General features: G+C 43.0%; 1 protein-coding gene across 3 annotated transcripts in view; it reads left to right on the top strand.

The window, feature by feature from the left end:
* The window catches only part of col12a1b (collagen, type XII, alpha 1b), a 111963-nt gene that overhangs the window by 77156 nt on the left and 15135 nt on the right, over nucleotides 1-19672 (top strand). For all 3 annotated transcript variants that reach the window (XM_058613866.1, XM_058613865.1, XM_058613868.1), the window contains 16 exons: nucleotides 1140-1269; nucleotides 2112-2254; nucleotides 5383-5512; nucleotides 6536-6658; nucleotides 6759-6905; nucleotides 6988-7104; nucleotides 9918-10070; nucleotides 10153-10227; nucleotides 11630-11769; nucleotides 12734-12857; nucleotides 12944-13087; nucleotides 13173-13337; nucleotides 13431-13469; nucleotides 13559-13697; nucleotides 14541-14683; nucleotides 17312-17421. In XM_058613866.1, coding sequence (XP_058469849.1) covers nucleotides 1140-1269; nucleotides 2112-2254; nucleotides 5383-5512; nucleotides 6536-6658; nucleotides 6759-6905; nucleotides 6988-7104; nucleotides 9918-10070; nucleotides 10153-10227; nucleotides 11630-11769; nucleotides 12734-12857; nucleotides 12944-13087; nucleotides 13173-13337; nucleotides 13431-13469; nucleotides 13559-13697; nucleotides 14541-14683; nucleotides 17312-17421 — 2022 coding nt within the window. The remainder of the gene's footprint in view (nucleotides 1-1139; nucleotides 1270-2111; nucleotides 2255-5382; nucleotides 5513-6535; nucleotides 6659-6758; nucleotides 6906-6987; nucleotides 7105-9917; nucleotides 10071-10152; nucleotides 10228-11629; nucleotides 11770-12733; nucleotides 12858-12943; nucleotides 13088-13172; nucleotides 13338-13430; nucleotides 13470-13558; nucleotides 13698-14540; nucleotides 14684-17311; nucleotides 17422-19672) is intronic.

Below are 19672 nucleotides of genomic sequence, written 5' to 3'. Positions count from 1 at the left end.
CCTGTAGGTTCTGACCCAGGACTGGTTCAGTCTTGACCTCTGACCTGGGCCTGTTGATAAGCCACAGTAAGGTTTGGTCCCGTCGTTGTTTCCCTCAGTGTGTGTTTGGATGTTGCACACATGTCCGCACAGCTGTCACCGTGTTCACCATGAAACCACGACTCGTCACATTTTCTCTATCTGTCCATCGGAGCTGGTTTCACGCTCTAATGCCGACGTCTGGATCCCAGTGAGACTGAACTCTGAGCAGCAGCGGCAGCAGCAGCAGCAGCAGCAGCAGTAACAGCAGCAGCAGCAGTAACAGTAACAGTAACAGCAACCAGCAGTAACAGTAACAGTTACAGCAGCAGCAGTAACAGCAGCAGTAACAGTAACAGTAACAGCAGCAGCAGCAGCAGCAGTAACAGTAACAGCAGCAGCAGCAGTAAGAGCAGCAGTAACAACAGCAGTAACAGCAGCAGCAGTAATAGTAACAGTAACAGCAGCAGCAGCAGTAACAGTAACAGCAGCAGTAACAGTAACAGCAGCAGTAACAGTAACAGTAACAGCAACCAGCAGTAACAGTAACAGTTACAGCAGCAGCAGTAACAGCAGCAGTAACAGTAACAGTAACAGCAGCAGCAGCAGCAGCAGTAACAGTAACAGCAGCAGCAGTAACAGCAGCAGTAACAGTAACAGTAACAACAGCAGTAACAGCAGCAGCAGTAATAGTAACAGTAACAGCAGCAGCAGCAGTAACAGTAACAGCAGCAGTAACAGTAACAGCAGCAGTAACAGTAACAGTAACAGCAGCAGCAGTAATAGTAACAGTAACAGCAGCAGCAGCAGATAAGACGCTCCCACACCAAAGTCCATAGAGAAAATCAGTGATTTTAGCTCACAGGGACACAGGAGCTGCTGGTCCTCTGCTGCCTCGTGTGGTCACTTTGTGTCACTGAGGTCAATCTGAACAAAGACGTTCACATACAGAATTGACCAAATAAGACATTAGAATTTAGTGATGGAAGCAGCAGTGGATCAACAACTCCTGGGACCCTTGTCTTCTTCTTCTTCTTCTTGGAGTTTATTGGCGTTTCTCGTTGTTTTAATTATTGAAAGGTAAACTCAAAAGTCTTCTTCTTCTTCTCTGAAAAACAAAGGTGCTGGTTCCAGGAAACCTGAACACGGCGTTCCTGGACAACCTGATCCCGGACACTCCGTACTCCGTCAGTGTCTCTGCCCTGTACGCTGACGGAGAGGGACGGCCTGTGAAGGACAGCGGCAAAACACGTATGTGTGTGTGTGTCTGTGTGTGTGTGTGAGTGTGTGAGTGTGTGAGTGTTTACGTCTCAGAGCGTCCTGTGTACGGTCTGATATACAAAGTAAAGAGTTTCTGTCCATCAACGACAACTGAATCCAAACAAACCCCCACGTTTCATCTGAAACAACAGAAGACATTAAAGTTTCTTCAGTGTTACACAATGTCACATTTTTATTGTAAAGTTGTAGTTTGAGTTTTGTCACTCATTATTTTAGCATCAAATCTGCGTCATGTTAAGTTTACAATAATGTTCAGAACACGTTCACGTCTTTATCTCACTGTTAGACAGACTTTTCCAACAGGAAACTGAAGTTTGTAAACCACTCACTCTCCCACACCAAAGCCCACAGAGAAAATCAGTGATTTTAACATCACACACACAGGAGTTGTTGATCCACTGCTGCCTCCATCACTAAGTTCAAATGTCTTACTTTGTAAAATACGGCATTTGAAATCCTTCACTCAGACTTCCCTCAGTGACACAAAGTGACCACACGAGGCAGCAGTAGACCAGCAGCTCCTGTGTCCCCGTGAGCTAAAATCACTGATTTTCTCTGTGGGCTTTGGTTTGGGAGAGTGAGTGGTTTACAAACTTCAGTTTCCTGTTGGAAAAGTCTGTCTAACAGTGAGATAAAGACGTGAACGTGTTCTGAAGACATCGTAGACTTGTGACCGAGTGATATCTTTATGTCAGATCTTCATATAACACGAGGGGATTGCTTCTATCCGGCTGTATTTGCCACTTTTTGATGAAATGGCCAAAAAAAAGTGTAGATGAAATATCTGTGAGTGTGCTGTGTTTCTGCTGCAGTGCCACGCGGTGGTCCCAGGAACATGCGCGTGTTTGACGCCACCACCAACACCCTCACCATCGGCTGGGATCACGCTGAGGGACCGGTGAGACAGTACAAGATCGCCTACGCCCCCATGACCGGAGACCCCATCACTGAGTTTGTGAGTCTGACAACATTAGGTAGCATTAATATAAACAGTATATGAGGAAATAGTTTTTATGTTTGCTGTTCATTAAACCACTCACTCTCCCACACCAAACCCCAGAGAGAAAATCAGTGATTTTAACATCACAGCACACAGGAGTTGTTGATCCACTGCTGCCTCCATCACTAAGTTCAAATGTCTTATTTTGTCAATTCGGCTTTTAAAATCCTTCAGTGGGATTTACTTCAGTGACACACAGTGACCACACGAGGCAGCAGAGGACCAGCAGCTCCTGTACAATCGCTGATTTAGCTCACAGAGTGAGATAAATCCTTCATACAGACATTATCAATGATGACATGTTGTATTTTTTGTCTCTTCCCATTCACCATTCACTGTGATGTTCCACGAAAACTATGCAGTGTCGTCACATCCCAGAATTCCTTTGGCTCTGTCGGGTCATAAATCAGAGATTAGCGAGAACAATTACAGCCTCGTTTAAACAAACAGCTTAAAACACTCTGGGCCATAATAACGTTATTAATGTCTCCAATAACGAGTTGGAGTCACGTTTAGGGGGCGGAGTCAGTGCAGCTGCGTTTCCTCTTGTTAGCAAAGCACCTGTCGTCAGTGAGTCAGTCTGTCTGCGGCCGAGGGACGACGGCGATGAAAAGTGTTTCAACTTTTATAAATGAGAACACAATTATTCAAAGTGAGCATGTGTGAGTAAAAGATGAGGCTTTTTCTGCTTTCTGAGAGTTTTCTTCCACAGGAACAACAACACTCAGTAACAGCAGATCGACAGACAGTGAAGTCATGGAAACTGGCTCAGCCTTTTACACACTTCCTCCAATCATTACGCAGAAGCCCAGTGTCCACGCCCCGCTCACTGCTCCATTGACTCCTAGAAACTACAAAACCACTACTAAACTACTACTGAAAATACTACTAAACTACTACTGAAAATACTACTAAAACATCTACTGAAACTACTACTAAAACATCTACTGAAACAACTACTAAACTACTACTGAACTACTACTGAATCTACTACTAAACTACTACTTAAACATCTACTGAAACTACTACTAAACTACTACTAAAACATCTACTGAAACTACTACTAAACTACTACTGGAACATCTACTGAAACTACTACTAAAACATCTACTGAAACTACTACTAAAACATCTACTGAAACTACTACTAAACTACTACTGAAACTACTACTAAAACATCTACTGAAACTACTACTAAAACATCTACTGAAACTACTACTAAACTACTACTGAAACTACTACTAAAACATCTACTAAAACCACTACTAAACTACTACTAAACTACTACTAAAACATCTACTGAAACCACGACTAAACTACTACTGAAACTACTACTAAACTAATACTAAAACATCTACTGAAACTACTACTAAAACATCTACTGAATCTACTACTAAAACATCTGAAACTACTACTAAACTTCTACTAAAACATCTACTGAAACTACTACTGAACTACTACTAAACTACTACTAAAACATCTACTGAAACTACTACTAAACTACTACTGAAACTACTACTAAACTACTACTGAACTACTACTGAATCTACTACTAAACTACTACTTAAACATCTACTGAAACTACTACTAAACTACTACTAAAACATCTACTGAAACTACTACTAAAACATCTACTGAAACTACTACTAAACTACTACTGAACTACTACTGAATCTACTACTAAACTACTACTTAAACATCTACTGAAACTACTACTAAACTACTACTTAAACATCTACTGAAACTACTACTAAACTACTACTAAAACATCTACTGAAACTACTACTAAACTACTACTGGAACATCTACTGAAACTACTACTAAAACATCTACTGAAACTACTACTAAAACATCTACTGAAACTACTACTAAACTACTACTGAAACTACTACTAAAACATCTACTGAAACTACTACTAAAACATCTACTGAAACTACTACTAAACTACTACTGAAACTACTACTAAAACATCTACTAAAACCACTACTAAACTACTACTAAAACATCTACTGAAACCACGACTAAACTACTACTGAAACTACTACTAAACTAATACTAAAACATCTACTGAAACTACTACTAAAACATCTACTGAATCTACTACTAAAACATCTGAAACTACTACTAAACTTCTACTAAAACATCTACTGAAACTACTACTGAACTACTACTAAACTACTACTAAACTACTACTAAAACATCTACTGAAACTACTACTAAACTACTACTGAAACTACTACTAAAACATCTACTGAAACTACTACTAAAACATCTACTGAAACTACTACTAAACTACTACTGAAACTACTACTAAAACATCTACTAAACTACTACTAAAGCATTTACTGAAACTACTACTAAACTACTACTAAAACATCTACTGAAACTACTGCTAAAACATCTACTGAAACTACTACTAAACTACTACTGAAACTACTACTGAAACTACTACTAAAACATCTACTGAAACCACTACTAAACTACTACTAAAACATCTACTGAAACCACGACTAAACTACTACTGAAACTACTACTAAACTAATACTAAAACATCTACTGAAACTACTACTAAAACAACTACTGAATCTACTACTAAACTACTACTAAAACATCTGAAACTACTACTAAACTTCTACTAAAACATCTACTGAAACTACTACTGAACTACTACTAAACTACTACTAAAACATCTACTGAAACTACTACTAAACTACTACTAAAACATTGACTGAAACTACTACTGAACTACTACTAAACTACCACTGAAACATCTACCGAAACTACTACTGAACTACTACTAAAACATCTACTGAAACTACTACTCAACTACTACTAAAACATCTACTGAAACTACTACTAAACTACTACTAAAACATCTACTGAAACTACTACTAAACTACTACTGAACTACTACTAAACTGTCGGACTGATGAAAGTCTGACTGACTGACTGACTGATGAAAGTCTGACTGACTGACTGACAAACTCAAATCACATGAAATCACCTGATCTCTGAACAAACACGTACGTACGTTCCTCCCGCGTCTGACGACCTCTGACCACCTCTGACCTCTGACCTCCTCAGACGACCGTCCCTGGAAACAGAAACAACGCCATGCTGCAGAACCTGAACCCCGACACGCCGTACAACATCACCGTGGAGGCCGTGTACGCCGAGGGCCCGGGAGGAGAACTCAACGGAAACGGACGCACAGGTGAGGGAGCGGTGTCACCTGACCACGTTAGATCCAGTCTGTGTATGAAGTCCTTTAAGAGTAAAGTACAACTATGTGACTTTTTATATTGTGAAGTGAAAGTGAAAGTCTTAAAGTTCATGACATTTACTTAAAGATCAAACGTCGTTTTCTGATATAAAATCTACTTAAGTTTTAGAAGTAAAAGTATTAAAAAATCAGGTTAGGATTGAGCCATGGTGGCTCAGCGGTTAGGGAAGGTTGTTGGTTTAATTCCTGGCTCCGCTCGTCGACATGTGTCCTTGAGCAAAGACACTTAAGCCCATGTTGCAGCGAGTGAATGGAGGAAAAGTGCGGTGTAGAGCAGCTCATCAAGACCAGAACAGCTTGATACAAATACAGACCATAATACCAATGAGTTACAAAGACAGTTTCTCACTTTCTCCACAAAACTTTCACATTTTCCATAAACATTTCCAGGTTTTCTTCAAAAAAGGATTCCCTCGTTCAGATTCCCTCAGTCCTGATCCTGATCCTGGTGACCCACTCTCCTCCATGTTTAAGATGTTTCCCTGCTCCAACACACCTGATTCACATCAATGGGTCATTACTGGGATTTTGCTGAGCTTTGTCGAAACATCTAAAACCTGCAGGACACGGGGTCCTGAGGACCAGAACCAGAACCAGGATTAAAAAACACAGAGCCTAATTTACCCCAAATGTCTTTCCCTTGTGATGTTTTATTCTGGACTACAGACACAGAGACAGTTTATTTTCAGCAGTTTAATGGGGATTTTAAAAGCGTCTCGCCTCCACCCGCCCCTGCTCTGCTGCTGCAGACACACAAACGCTCCCTCAGTCAGCTCTGATAGTTTTGGTCTGACAGAGTCTGTTTGAAACTGGATTAGTCTGTTTTTAAAACACATTTCTTCTCTTTGGCTTTTGACCCTGTACGTTGGTTTCACCTGTTTTTCTGAGTTTATTTGTGTTGTTTTTTAAATATTTTCTACAGTATTTCATTGTTTTATTGTCTGTGTCGCACAGTTGGTCTCCTGAGCCCCAGAAACCTGCGGGTCTCAGACGAGTGGTACACTCGCTTCAGAGTGTCCTGGGACCCGGTGTCCGCTCCGGTCCAGGGCTACAAACTCATTTACTCCCCCGCAGGCGGTGAGTTCGACTCTGATCTCCTCTCTCTCTGCTCACGCCTAACATTTACTCATTCAATTCTTCTTCATCGGATTTTTTTCCTTCTTCTTCTTCGCCGCAGGCTCCGATCCGCCCATCGACTTCTTCGTGGGCGACGTGACGTCGTACACGCTGCACAACCTTCAGCCTGGAACCACCTACGACGTCAAGGTCGTCGCGCAGTACACCGGCGGCTCGAGCGCGCCGCTCAACGGGAAGGGAACGACACGTACGTGTGACCCTGTGGTTATCAGCGGTTCAGCGATAAAAACAAACACCGTGTGTGATGAAATGTGTCCGTGTGTCCTCAGTCGACCTGAACGTGTCCAACATCGAGACGTACGGCGTCGACCACGACAAGTTCTGCATCAAATGGGCTCCTCACCGGGCAGCGACGTCGTACCGCATCAGACTCAACCCTGTGGACCGTAAGTCTCCGCCCACATGGGCGTCACATGACACCTTCACTTCCTCAGACCTGTCACATGGAGCATTAGCAACATTTATCACAACTATCAGTCTTATTGTTCCAAGTTGATGTTGATGTAGAAGACGTTAGCGGTGGTTAAATGGCGAGAGAAAGTGTTTGAATGAGTTTTACTGCACTGAAGGGGGCGCTAAAGTCCCGTCCATGAGGAGAACGCAGATTAGCTACACTAGCTGCTGTAACAGCCATGTTTGATGTTAGCATTTCATTTAGCCAAATACAGTACTGTACCAGCAGTTAGCTAGACAGTAGTTTGCCATTGGTGTTAGAGCTTAGCATTTGTTCTTGCTGGTGCAATGGCATCTATGTTGACGTTAGCAGCTAGTTTAGCCAAACATGACATTGGGGTTTGTTTGGCTGTCGTGCTAAATCACAGTCGGACCTCGAGGACAGCGGTGTGTCCTCAGTGGTGTGTCCTCAGTGTTGTGTCCTCAGTGGTGTGTCTTCAGTGGGACCCTGTCCTCAGTGGTGTGTCCTCTGTGGGACCCTGAGGATGATGGTGTGTCCTCAGCGGTGTGTCCTCAGTGGGACCCTGAGGACGGTTGTGTGTCCTCAGTGGTGTGTCCTAAGTGGGACCCTGAGGACGGTGGTGTGTCCTCAGTGGGACCCTGAGAACGGTGGTGTGTCCTTAGCGGTGTGTCCTCAGGGGGACCCTGAGAACGGTGGTGTGTCCTCAGCGGTGTGTCCTTAGTGGGACCCTGAGGACGGTGGTGTGTCCTCAGTGGGACCCTGAAGACTGTGGTGTGTCCTCAGCGGTGTGTCCTCAGTGGGACCCTGATGGACGTGATAACGTGTGATAAACCAGATGTCTCTTAGTCTCAGATGAAGTCATCTCTGTGGCGTTTATCAGATGGAGCTTTTTTATTTTCCTGTTTATCTCCAGGCGTCGTCTTTGTGATTATTACTCGATGGAAGTTTTGGCAGAGATTTAAAAGCAGCCGACGTCCGAGCTTTAACGTGCACGCCCGTGTCTGTGTGTGTGTGTGTTTTACATCCTTTACAAACACACCGCAGAGTCTTTGATTCTCATCTGGTTCAGATTCACACCTGGATGTGAGTTTGCAGCATCGGTAATGAAACATCTCTTTGGTAATCATTAGCACGTTTTGCCGGAGCAAATGTGACACAGACGACGTCCTTCACCTGTCCAACAAGTGTCTGTTCTCATGTGTGTCTCAATGACCTGTGTGTGTGTGTGTGTGTGTGTGTGTGTGTGATTTAAGTCATATTTAAGGGATGGTTCAGTTGTGAGCGCCCCCTGCTGTTTTAAAGCATTTAACATAAGACTCACCTAATCTATGACGTCTTAAGAACATGTTCACGTCTTTATTTCACTGTTTGTAAAACCACTCACTCTCCGACACCAAAGCCCATAGAGAAATCAGTGATTTTAACATCACACACACAGGAGTTGTTGATCCACTGCTGCCTTCATCACTAAGTTCAAATGTCTTATTTTGTCACCTGGCTTTTGAAAACCTTCACTCAGATTCCTGGTCAGACTGACTCCAGAGCAGTGGCTCAGTCTTCAGGACAGAAGATGAGACATAATCCCTGAACCCTGTGATGTGTCGCATGATTCTAACCAGAGATCCAATCATGAGAAAGTCACTCCATCATCTGTGGCAGCGTTCTCTGCAATAAACATGCTTTTGTTTGTTTGTGCCGACCGTGGCGCTCCGTGTAAATATGAAACCTTATGATGAATATGTCACAGAGCAGGAGCGCTGGGATGTAAACACTTCACTGGAAAAAGGGTCAGGCGTCGGGTCTGAGACTCGAGCAGCGCTTTTTTTATTTGTGTTCCTCTGCTTGGAAACCAAACAGGACGACGACGAATAATTTAATCTAGTGTTTTGAATAGGAAACATTTATTTATTTAGATATGAACTTTCCCATATTTTTCTTTTCTTGTATTTTTCTTGTTACAGTTAAAACTAGCACTCGAGCTGCAGTTACTTCCCGTGGACACTGGGTGGTGCCAAACAGAGGCCACTAATAATACACTATGCTGGAGTATAGCAAGTGTAGACCACACCCCTAAAATTACATGTAAATCAAATGATATACAGTATATTTTACTCAACACTTCCTCCCTGTTGCCAGTAGGTGGCGCTGTGACTACACTCACCTTTTAGACACGTAGATGTCTCAAAGACGGGATGCCAGACGTAGATGAGGATTTTGGTGATGATACAACTACGTTCAGCCGAGTTATCGCAGTTTTGTGACCAATCAGCAAAATTTGCTGCCATGCCCCTTTGGCCACGCCCTTCATGTTTCACTTCCAAGGCGTTTACGAGTGCGCAGAGTAAAGTTGATCGCATTAAATCTGTGGGACGAGTTTGTTAAACTATGTCACGGATTGATATGGATTCAAAATAGACGACTTCCTGTTGGGTTTAGCTATTTAGGCGACTTCCTGTTGAAGAACCTTCTGCTTCCTGTTGAGAGGATTTAAAGCAGTTTTGGTGGTTTAAGTAAAACAATGTTATAATTCTTTATTTACTCTTATAAAATAAAAACACATTTTTTTACTCTATATTTGCCATATTTCATTATTTTATGTATCTGTCACTTCTGCTTCTGTATGGGATTAAGAAAGTTTAATCTCGTCTACATTTTATAATCCAGTTTAGATTTGATTTAATTGCTTATTTTCAATTTTTCTGGCTTTTTGACCCCTGACCTCTGACCCTTCTGCGTTAGTCAAATCTAATCTAATCTGATCTCATGTTTGCCTGTGGTGTGCAGCATCCAGTCGAGGACAGCAGGAGATCACCATCCCTGCTGGTGTCCCTCAGTACTGCTTTGACGGTCTGTCCCCCGACGCTCTGTACACGGCCACCGTCTTCGTCCAGACGCCCAACCTGGAGGGACCCGGGGTCAGCGCCAAAGAGAGGACACGTGAGTCAGCTGAGATTTCAACCATCGTCCAAAACTGTTTCTTTATCAAAAACACACTGACTCTGCCTTTGCTTTGTCACAGTGGTGAAGCCCACTCCTGCTCCTACACTCCCACCAACGCCCGTGCCTCCACCCACCATCCCCCCCGCGTGGGCAGGTAAGAGCGAGATGGTACAGTCCATCAACGTCTGTTGATGGACTGTAAATCCATGTTCACGTTTGTTACAGAAGCTGCTGCAGCATTATTATTATTATTATTATTATTATTATTATTATTATGATTATTAATAATCATAATAATACAAATAATAATAATAATAATAATTCAGTCTGTTTTTTAATTGATGCAAATAAAGAGCATTTTAGCCTCTTGACAAAAGACTTCACACCAGTTTAAGTCTTCGATATCTTAAGAACATGTTCACGTCTTTATCTCACGGTACGTCTTTAGTTAAGTGGCTAAACTGTGTTTCCCTGCTGTTAGTGATAGTTTAGCGCCCCCTAGAGGTAAGGTTAGAAAAAAGATTACACTAAGGTCTGTGATACTTTAAGAACATGTTTCACGTCCTTATCTCACTGTGAGAGAGACTTTTCCATCAGGAAACTGAAGTTCGTAAACCACTCACTCTCCCACACCAAAGCCCATAGAGAAAATCAGTGATTTTAACATCACACACACAGGAGTTGTTGATCCACTGCTGCCTCCATCACTAAGTTCTAATGACTTATTTTGTCAATTTGGCTTTTGAAAACCTTCACTCAGATCAACCTCAGTGACACAAAGTGACCACACGAGGCAGCAGTAGACCAGCAGCTCCTGTGTCCCTGGTAGCTAAAATCACTGATTTTCTCTATGGGCTTTGGTGTGGGAGAGTGAGTGGTTTACAAACTTCAGTTTCCTGTTGGAAAAGTCTGTCTCACAATGACATAAAGACGTGAAACACGTTCTGAAGATATCGTAGATTAAATCTGTCCCAGGAAGCACACACACACACACACACACACACACACACACGGTCACTTTAACGCTTGTTAAAACACACATGGACTCGTTTGGCTGCAGCGATGATTTGAACAGTTTTCTGCATAAATCATGAACACATGTGCTCATGGGGTTCACGGCAGGGGGAACAAACAACTTTGACACGCCAGATTAAATGACATAAATAATAATTATAATGATGATATTTCTGCACGGTTCAGTTTGAATCAAATGGTTTTAATGAGTGAAGAAAGATCAGAGACGATGATAACAGCAATTATTGTGAGATCTTTATCGTTACACCTTCTGCTCACCAAATGTTCTTTGGTTTTTCTTTTACCTTTTCATCCAAAAATCATATTAAACACATGATTACGACGTGTGGTCACGTGACATCATTTCTTCAGTTGTTTTGTTTTGTTTCACCATTTATTTTTAATGTTCCTCGACTCTCAAACAATAACGATGCAGTGTGATGACGGCATTTTCTCTGCAGGTGTGTCTGTGTGTGTGAGCGTAAAGCACATTAACATCATCGTTTGTTTGTTTGTTTGTTTGTTTGTTTTTCCCTCTTCAGTTTGTAAAGGAGCCAAAGCAGACGTGGTTTTCCTCATCGACGGCTCCTGGAGCATCGGTGAGGACAGTTTCACCAAAGTCATTCACTTTGTCTCAGACATGGTCGGAGCTTTCGATATCGTCGGACCTTCAGGAATGCAGGTTTGTTTGTTTGTTTGTTTGTTTTTAAAAAACTATTCCATAATAAAGTCAGTTGTTGAAATCATTTAATTCACATAATTAAAGAAGTAAAGATGCGTTTGGAAATGAGCGCAGAGACGAACGAGAGACAAACGACGACGCCATCAAACAAACAAATGTCAAAGATTATATCAAATAAAACAGACACCAAAATTAAACCTTACTCAGCTGCTACTTTAGCTGCTAGCTTGCTTGTACTGTTGCTTCTATTGAAGCTATTTCTGTGGTTGATAACTAGCTGCTACTTGTTGTAGCTGGTACTGTACCTGCTAGCATGCTGCTACTTTAGCTGCCACTGTAGGGGCTACTGTTGTTGTAATTAGCTGCTTGCTGCTGCTGTTTGTTGCTATTGTAGCCCCTAACTTGCTAGTGCTGTTGCTTCTATTGAAGCTACTTCTGTGATTGCTATCTTGTTGCTGTTGTAGCTGATACTGTGGCTGCTAGCTTGCTATTTTTGCTGCTGCTCGCCGCCATTGTAGGGGCTCATGTAGTTGCAAAGTTGCCGCTATTGTAGCTGCTAACTTGCTGGTACTTTTGCTTCTATTGAAGCTACTACTCTTGTTGCTTCCTTTCTGCTACTGTTGCTGCTAGCTTGCCACGACTCTTGCTGTTATGGTATCTGCCACTGTAGTTGCTAACTTTGTACGACTGCAAACTGCAACAGTATCCAGGTGGATCAGTATCAGTGCTGCTAACATCAAACACCGTTTCCACGATGATTAAACACCTTTCACAGCAGCACAACTTTAATAATCATGCTAGTTTTTAGCCACGTCCATGTAATGAGCGACTGATTACTGTTTTAGAATTTGCCTATTTAAGAAAAAAAAAAAAAAAAAATGAATTCCAGGTTAGCATTTTTTCATACGCTGGTGCGGGAGAAGAAACAGGGTCTTGCTAACGTTAGCACTGTGTCTCGGCACAGGTGTCGTTTGTGCAGTACAGCGACAACGCAAAGACGGAGTTCAGGCTAAACGCGTACAAAGACAAAGGCATCGCCATGTCGGCGCTTCATCACGTCCGCTACCAAGGAGGAAACACAAAGACAGGTGGGATCACATGTGTCGCACACTAACGTGAAACGTTTGTTGCAGTCAAACAAACCATGTGACGGATGTTTCTCTGTGTGGAGTAGGCGTGGCTCTGAAGCACACCTACGAAAAGGCCTTTTCACTGGAGAACGGAATGAGAAGGAACGTCCCCAAGATTGTGGTCACCATCACAGACGGACGTTCTCAGGACGAGGTGAAGAAGAGCGCCGCCAGTCTGCAGCACGCAGGTATGACACTCATGGAGGTCAGGTGCCGGTGGAAACGCGCGCTCGCCGTGTCGCCTCGCTAACCCGCCGGCGTCTGTGTTCGCAGGTTACAGCGTGTTCGCCATCGGCGTCGCAGACGTGGACTTTGTGGAGCTGCAGGAGATCGGCAGCAAACCCAGCGACAGACACGTGTTCGTCGTGGACGACTTTGACGCTTTCGCCACCATCAAAGAAAACCTGGTCACGTTTATCTGTGAAACGGCGACGTCGTGTGAGTTTCCGAGAGTTCTGACGACACAGAGAAACAGGAGTTTGAATGTTGATCGTTGAGTTTTGATGGTTGTTCCTCTCTCTCGCTCCTCAGCCTGTCCTCTGATCTTCCTGAATGGATTCACGTCACCGGGTAAAAACACGACGTTAACTCAGCCGCTGTCGTCAAATGTCCTGCGTCTCATTTCAACAACAAACCTCCTGATTTTTGTCGCGTTACAGGCTTCAGGATGCTCGAGGCCTTCAACCTGACGGAGAAGAACTATGGTACAGTCAAAGGCGTTTCCATGGAGACGGGCTCCTTCAACAGCTACACCGCGTACAGACTCCACAAGAACGCCTTCCTGACGCAGCCCACCACGTGAGTTTGACTGCGGCTCCTGTTCCATTTAGTCGCTAAATGAGGTTATTTTTAAACCAGTTTTTAAAAAAGAGCTTCAACAAAGAAACAGAAGTTCTGTATAAGCTGATTTTGGTGCTAAATGAAAATCATCCTGATCTTATACAACAACTGAAACAATACCAGAAGTGGAAAAAATAAACATATGCATTAACTGCACTGTGAGCGCCCCCTGCTGCTGAGAACCATCACTCTCAGTGAAAACAAAGTGGCGGCCAGATTTGAGTTACGTAACAACAAAATCTACGTCCGTTTAATACTCCGACGTCTTTAAGAACACGTTCACGTCTTCATCTCACTGTTAGACAGACTTTTCCAACAGGAAACTGAAGTTTATAAACCACTCACTCTCTCACACCAAAGCCCATAGAGAAATCAGTGATTTTAACATCACACACACAGGAGTTGTTGATCCACTGCTGCCTCCGTCACTAAGTTCTAATGTCTTACTTTGTTAATTCGGCATTTAAAATCTTTCATTTGGATTGACCTCAGTGACACAAAGTGACCACACGAGGCAGCAGTAGACCAGCAGCTCCTGTGTCCCCGCGAGCTAAAATCACTGGTTTTCTCTATGGGCTTTGGTGTGGGAGAGTGAGTGGTTTACAGACTTCTGTCTCACTGTGAGATGTGACGTGAACATGTTCTTAAAGATATCGCAGACTCACTGGCAGCCATGAAAACCCTGAACTATGACTATGAATCTGCGTCAGTCACAGTGAACTATTTCTCTCTCTGTCATGTATTTCCTCCCTGTCTCCTCCTCCTCCTCACGTCCTGTGTCTCCTTGTCTCGTGGACACAGAGACATCCATCCTGAAGGTCTTCCTCACGCCTACACCATCATCCTCATGTTCCGCCTCCTCCCAGACTCCCCCTCCGAGGCCTTCGACATCTGGCAGGTGTCGAGCAAAGACCACAAGCCAGAGACCGGCGTCACCATTGACCGTAAATATCTCTCCCTCCTCCTCCTCACCCTCTCATCTGTGTGTGTGTGTGTGTGTGTGTGTGTGTGAGACAGCTGGGCTTCATTGTGTCACTGTGTGTGATGTTGAAACAGTGTCTGAGTGGACTGAGCCGCGACGCTCATGGTTCTGGTTCTGCTGAGAGTCTGTGGAGTCGACCAGGGTTCAGATCGTCCACTCACACAAACATGACGTCATTAAAGGAGCAGTTCAGCTACTTTTCTGTTTTTTGTGTGGAGCAGATTTCACATATTTTTTTATGTTTTATTTTTATCGTTACTCTTTAAAGTTCTTAAGAAAGTTTTAGGTATTTTTGGACCTGATTTGTGTAATTAATGTTTAGTTTATTTATATATTGGTAGTCATTTTTTTATATATTTTACATAAAAAAATCAATCCAGTCGACCTCTTGGGATAATTTATTTGTGTAATTTCCGCGTGTTTCTACCTAAAGAGAGGAGGGGGCGCTGTTTCTTTTCACCATCAAACACGGCCGGCGTTTATCGTATAGTTTGTAGTTGTAAAAAATGTCCTACGGCTCGGGGGCAGCGGGTACTGGAAATTTGTTATTAAAACAACGTCATGACTTTTGTAAAATCTCCATGTCTCCGGTGTGTTAGCGTTAGCCTCAGTCACGCAACAGATTTGAATTGTGTTTTGTGTGAAGTTAAAGTTCGGGTAAAGTAAATGCAGAAAAGCTAGCAAAACAAAGGCTCCTCCCTCAGAAACCCTGGAATTCTTTTTTTTTTTATGTCAATACAATATTTTTTGACATATTTAAAAGAAAATTTAAAAATTCTGTGTAGCATTAGCAAAATTAGCTCTTCTGTTTCCTTTGTAAGCTCACAGAAGCGGAAATATATTTGAGAGATTTGATGCTAATTTTTACAAGTTTTAAAAGCTTTAGCGCTAGTGTCTGTGTTTACATATGAAATAACTGTGTTATTAGCTACAAGTTAGCCTAGGTATAATGCTAACATTAAGCGGCGAATATCCTGACTTTTGTAGTTTTGATACAAACTTAACTTGAGTGTGACGTCATTTCCAGTTTTGACGCCAAAAGACGACGTAAACACAGAAACATTTTAATTTCACTTAAGTTTAATTTTGTATCGACACGACCGTGTTTCAGAATTTAAAAATGTCTTCTGAAACTGAATCATGGGAAAATCAGCATTTTCAGAACTAGAGACGTTTTAAACGTTTGGTGGTGAAACCTCAGAGAGAACCTGTGATGGTTTTAACTAAATATAAAATTAAAACCTAAAACGAGCGTTTCCCGTTTCGTCCAGTTTTTATTTTTCCATCTAGCACAAGTTACGTGACCCAAAGGTTGTGAGTGAAGTAAAGTTAGAAAGATTTTCACAGAATTAAACAAAACAAGATATTTAAAAATAACTTCACCATCACACAGTGTAGTGTCGTCAATCTTTACAGCATAAACGCATAAAAATGTCCATGTTTGTTGATTTGTACACACTTTTATGATGGTTGTCCCGTGTGAAGCTCCTCCCCCGTCACAGGTCACGTGACTTGACGTTTGCTGTGAGAAAAATGAGTCGTGAAGGAAGCTCCTGTGGGAATCACAGAGTCCAGACATTTCAAAACGCTCGACTCGTCCTCTGGGAATAAAAGAGGGTCGGGACATTTTCGACCTCCGCTCCTCTGACTCAGACAATCTTTCCTTAATCTGCCTCCAACGAAGTAACGTGATCACGTCTGAGAACGTGAACACATCAGAGTCTCAGATCATAAAAGTGTCTGTCAGTGAGGACACGAGGAAATTATGGAAATGTTTGGAGACGGAATGGACTTTAAGACACGTGTCCGTTTATCAGGACAAACTGGAACACTTAATGTCCTGTTTTAGCCACTTAGCAAAGACTAATCTACGTCAGTTTAAATGTACGATATCTTTAAGAACACGTTCACGTCTTTATCTCACTGTGACACAGACTTTTCCAACAGGAAACTGAAGTTTGTAAAGCACTCACTCTCCCACACCAAAGCCCATAGAGAAAATCAGTGTCACTTTGTGTCACTGAAGTAAATCCAAATGAAGGATATCAAAAGGCGAAGTGACGAAATCAGACATTTGAACTTAGTGATGGAGGCAGCAGTGGATCAACAACTGTGTGTGTGTGACGTTAAAATCACTGGTTTTCTCTACGGGCTTTGGTGTGGGAGAGTGAGTGGTTTACAAACTTCAGTTTCCTGTCTCACAGTGAGATAATGACGTGAACGTGTTCTGTAGACATCGTAGACGTAAATCTGAGCGCGTAGAGTTGATTTCTGCGATGTTTCCACTCACAGCGATCGTCTGAGTCTCAGGTCGTTAAAGTCTCATCTTCAAAAAAGCCCAAACTATCTCTTTAAACTGATGGAACGACAGCATCTGTCTGAAAGACAGCAAACAGTCTTGGTGTCTGATTTTAATTTCCTACATGTGCAGGTTTGATGTCTTCATCTGAAACATGTGGAATTCCTGAAATAAACTTTATTCAAAGGTGGCAGACGATGTTTTCAGGAACTGGTTCCTCGGGGACGTGAACTCTCTCTGCTCTGAGAAAATGTCCTTCACCGTGTGTCTCTCTCTCGTGTCTGTGCGCAGCGTCCACTCAGACGGTGTCTTTCTACAACAAAGACGAGCGCGGCGAGGTCCAGAGGGTTACGTTTGACGACAGCCCGGTGAAGAAGATCTTCCACGGAAGTTTCCACAAGGTAAACAATCGCATTTCTGCTGAGCGCGAGTGTGTGAAGGAGCTCCAGGAGCGCCGGAGTGATGGAAGTGAGGAGTCAGACAGACGAGGAGAATTCCTCACATTCCAAATGTGTTGGACATTACAAACGCAGACACAAACACATGTTCCTCAGCAGCTTGTTAAAGAAACTTTTATTGTCCCTGTTTTTCATCGTATACGAATTCAAACGCTGGCACCGGTGGAAGAGCGCCATCTGTGTGTCCTCACGATATCTCCAGAAAAAAACATCAGCACACGAGCGATGAGTCAGTTCTGGTTCGGAAACCTCCAGACACAGAGAGACGGAGGCTGACGACTGTTTCTGTACTGATCCAGATCCAGATCCAGATCCAGATCCAGTGGATGCAAGAAACAACAGATTTTATCCACTTAACAAAAATACTTAAGTTATGATAGCCTGTGGCCAAGTGGAAAGGGGACTTGGCTTGTAACCGGAAGGTCCCCACCAGGTCGAAAGGGCTGGGGCCTGAGCAAGGTACCCAACCCCCATTGCTCCCCGGGTGCTACTCAGTGTGGTAGCCCACTGCTCCTAATTCTAGGATGGGTCAAAATGCAGAGAATAATTTCCCTAAGGGGATTAATAAAGTATCTAAAATAAAAAGAAGAACACGTTCATATCTTTATCTCACTGTTGGACAACAGGAAACTGAGGTTTGTAAAGCACTCACTCTCCCACACCAAAGCCCAGAGAGAAAACCAGTGATTTTAACATCACACACACAGGAGCTGTTGATCAACTGCTGCCTCCATCACTAAGTTCTAATGTCTTCATGTGACCACACGAGGCAGCAGAGGACCAGCAGCTCCTTTGTCCTCGCCAGCTTAAATCACTGATGGGGTTTGGTGTGGGAGAGTGAGTGGGTTACAAACATCAGTAACAGTGAAATAAAGACGTGAAACATGTTCTTAAAGATATCGTAGATTTAAGACTGAAGTGGAAATTAAGTTCTTGTCTAAGTCTTAGTTTAAGTCTGTTTAGATCACAAAAAGTGTTTTTGTAAAGACAAACAAAACAATCCTATGAGAAAAAATACAAATATTCTCAAATGTTTTGAGACAAAGAATCAAAGAATCATCTGTAACTTGTTACTTAAAATGAGGCAGAAAAAGGGTCAGTGAGTGTGTCGGAGGTCAGAGGTCAGCGTCATCCATTATCAGATGTCGTGTGGACAAATCTGAAACCTCATTAAGTTTCATCTCTCGGGGCGAAGGCTCTGCTGGGTCACGATGACATCATCACAGATGAGAGGAAGGGGCGGGGCTTTACCTCCATCCACCTCCCTGAGCTGTGGGGGAGTCTGCTGCTGTATGGTTTCTACCTCCCAGCATGCATCTGTGCGTCTCTGAGTGACTTATGTGTTCTTTTTACCTGCTGACCCTTCATCATCATCATCGTCGTCGTTTTATCTGTTTCTTCTTCTTCATCTTCCTCACTTTTCCTCCTGATGTCATTCCTCTCTTGGCGAGAACACTTTATCTTCACATTCGTCTTCAGTGAAAGACGCAGAAACGACGTGTTGTAAATTTTCCACCCGGGTTTAAGAATCCGCCCAGAACACGGAGGAATTCCAGAGTTCAATAAGTGCATAATAATGACTTATTACGAGTGGTTCTGACAGCTGGCTCGTGGGTTAGGTTAGGTTAGGGTTAACCACCAGGGGGCGTCTACTTGATTCCAGATGAGATTCAGAATCCACACGGTCAAAACACGGAGGAATTTCAGTGGCAGGAGTTCCTGCAGCGCTGAGCCTTCAGGGTAAAATTCCTCATTCTTTCCCTCAGAGTTGGTAATAAACCAGCACAGTCACTGCCTGCTTTAGGTTCTTGCTCAAGGGCACTGCCGCAGGGCAGGCGTGTAAGTCAGTGAGACCGAACCTCCAGTAAATCATGAAGAGAAGTGAACAGAAGAGTTAAGTGTGGTTCTGTGTTTTGATCCCAAAAACAACTTAAGTTATCCACTTAACAAAAAGACTTAACTTAAGTCTTAAGTCTACGATATCTTTAAGAACGTGTTCACGTCTTTATCTCACTGTGAGACAGACGTTTGTAAAGCACTCACTCTCCCACACCAAAGCCCACAGAGAAAACCAGTGATTTCAACATCACAGCACACAGGAGCTGCTGATCCACTGCTGATCCACTGCTGATCCACTGCTGATCCACTGCTGATCCACTGCTGCCCCGTGTGGTCACTTTGTGTCACTGAGGGA

This window comes from Solea solea, chromosome 17 (assembly GCF_958295425.1).
Source record: "Solea solea chromosome 17, fSolSol10.1, whole genome shotgun sequence".
NCBI lineage: Eukaryota > Metazoa > Chordata > Actinopteri > Pleuronectiformes > Soleidae > Solea > Solea solea.
This window is presented reverse-complemented; position numbering and strand designations above follow the sequence as displayed.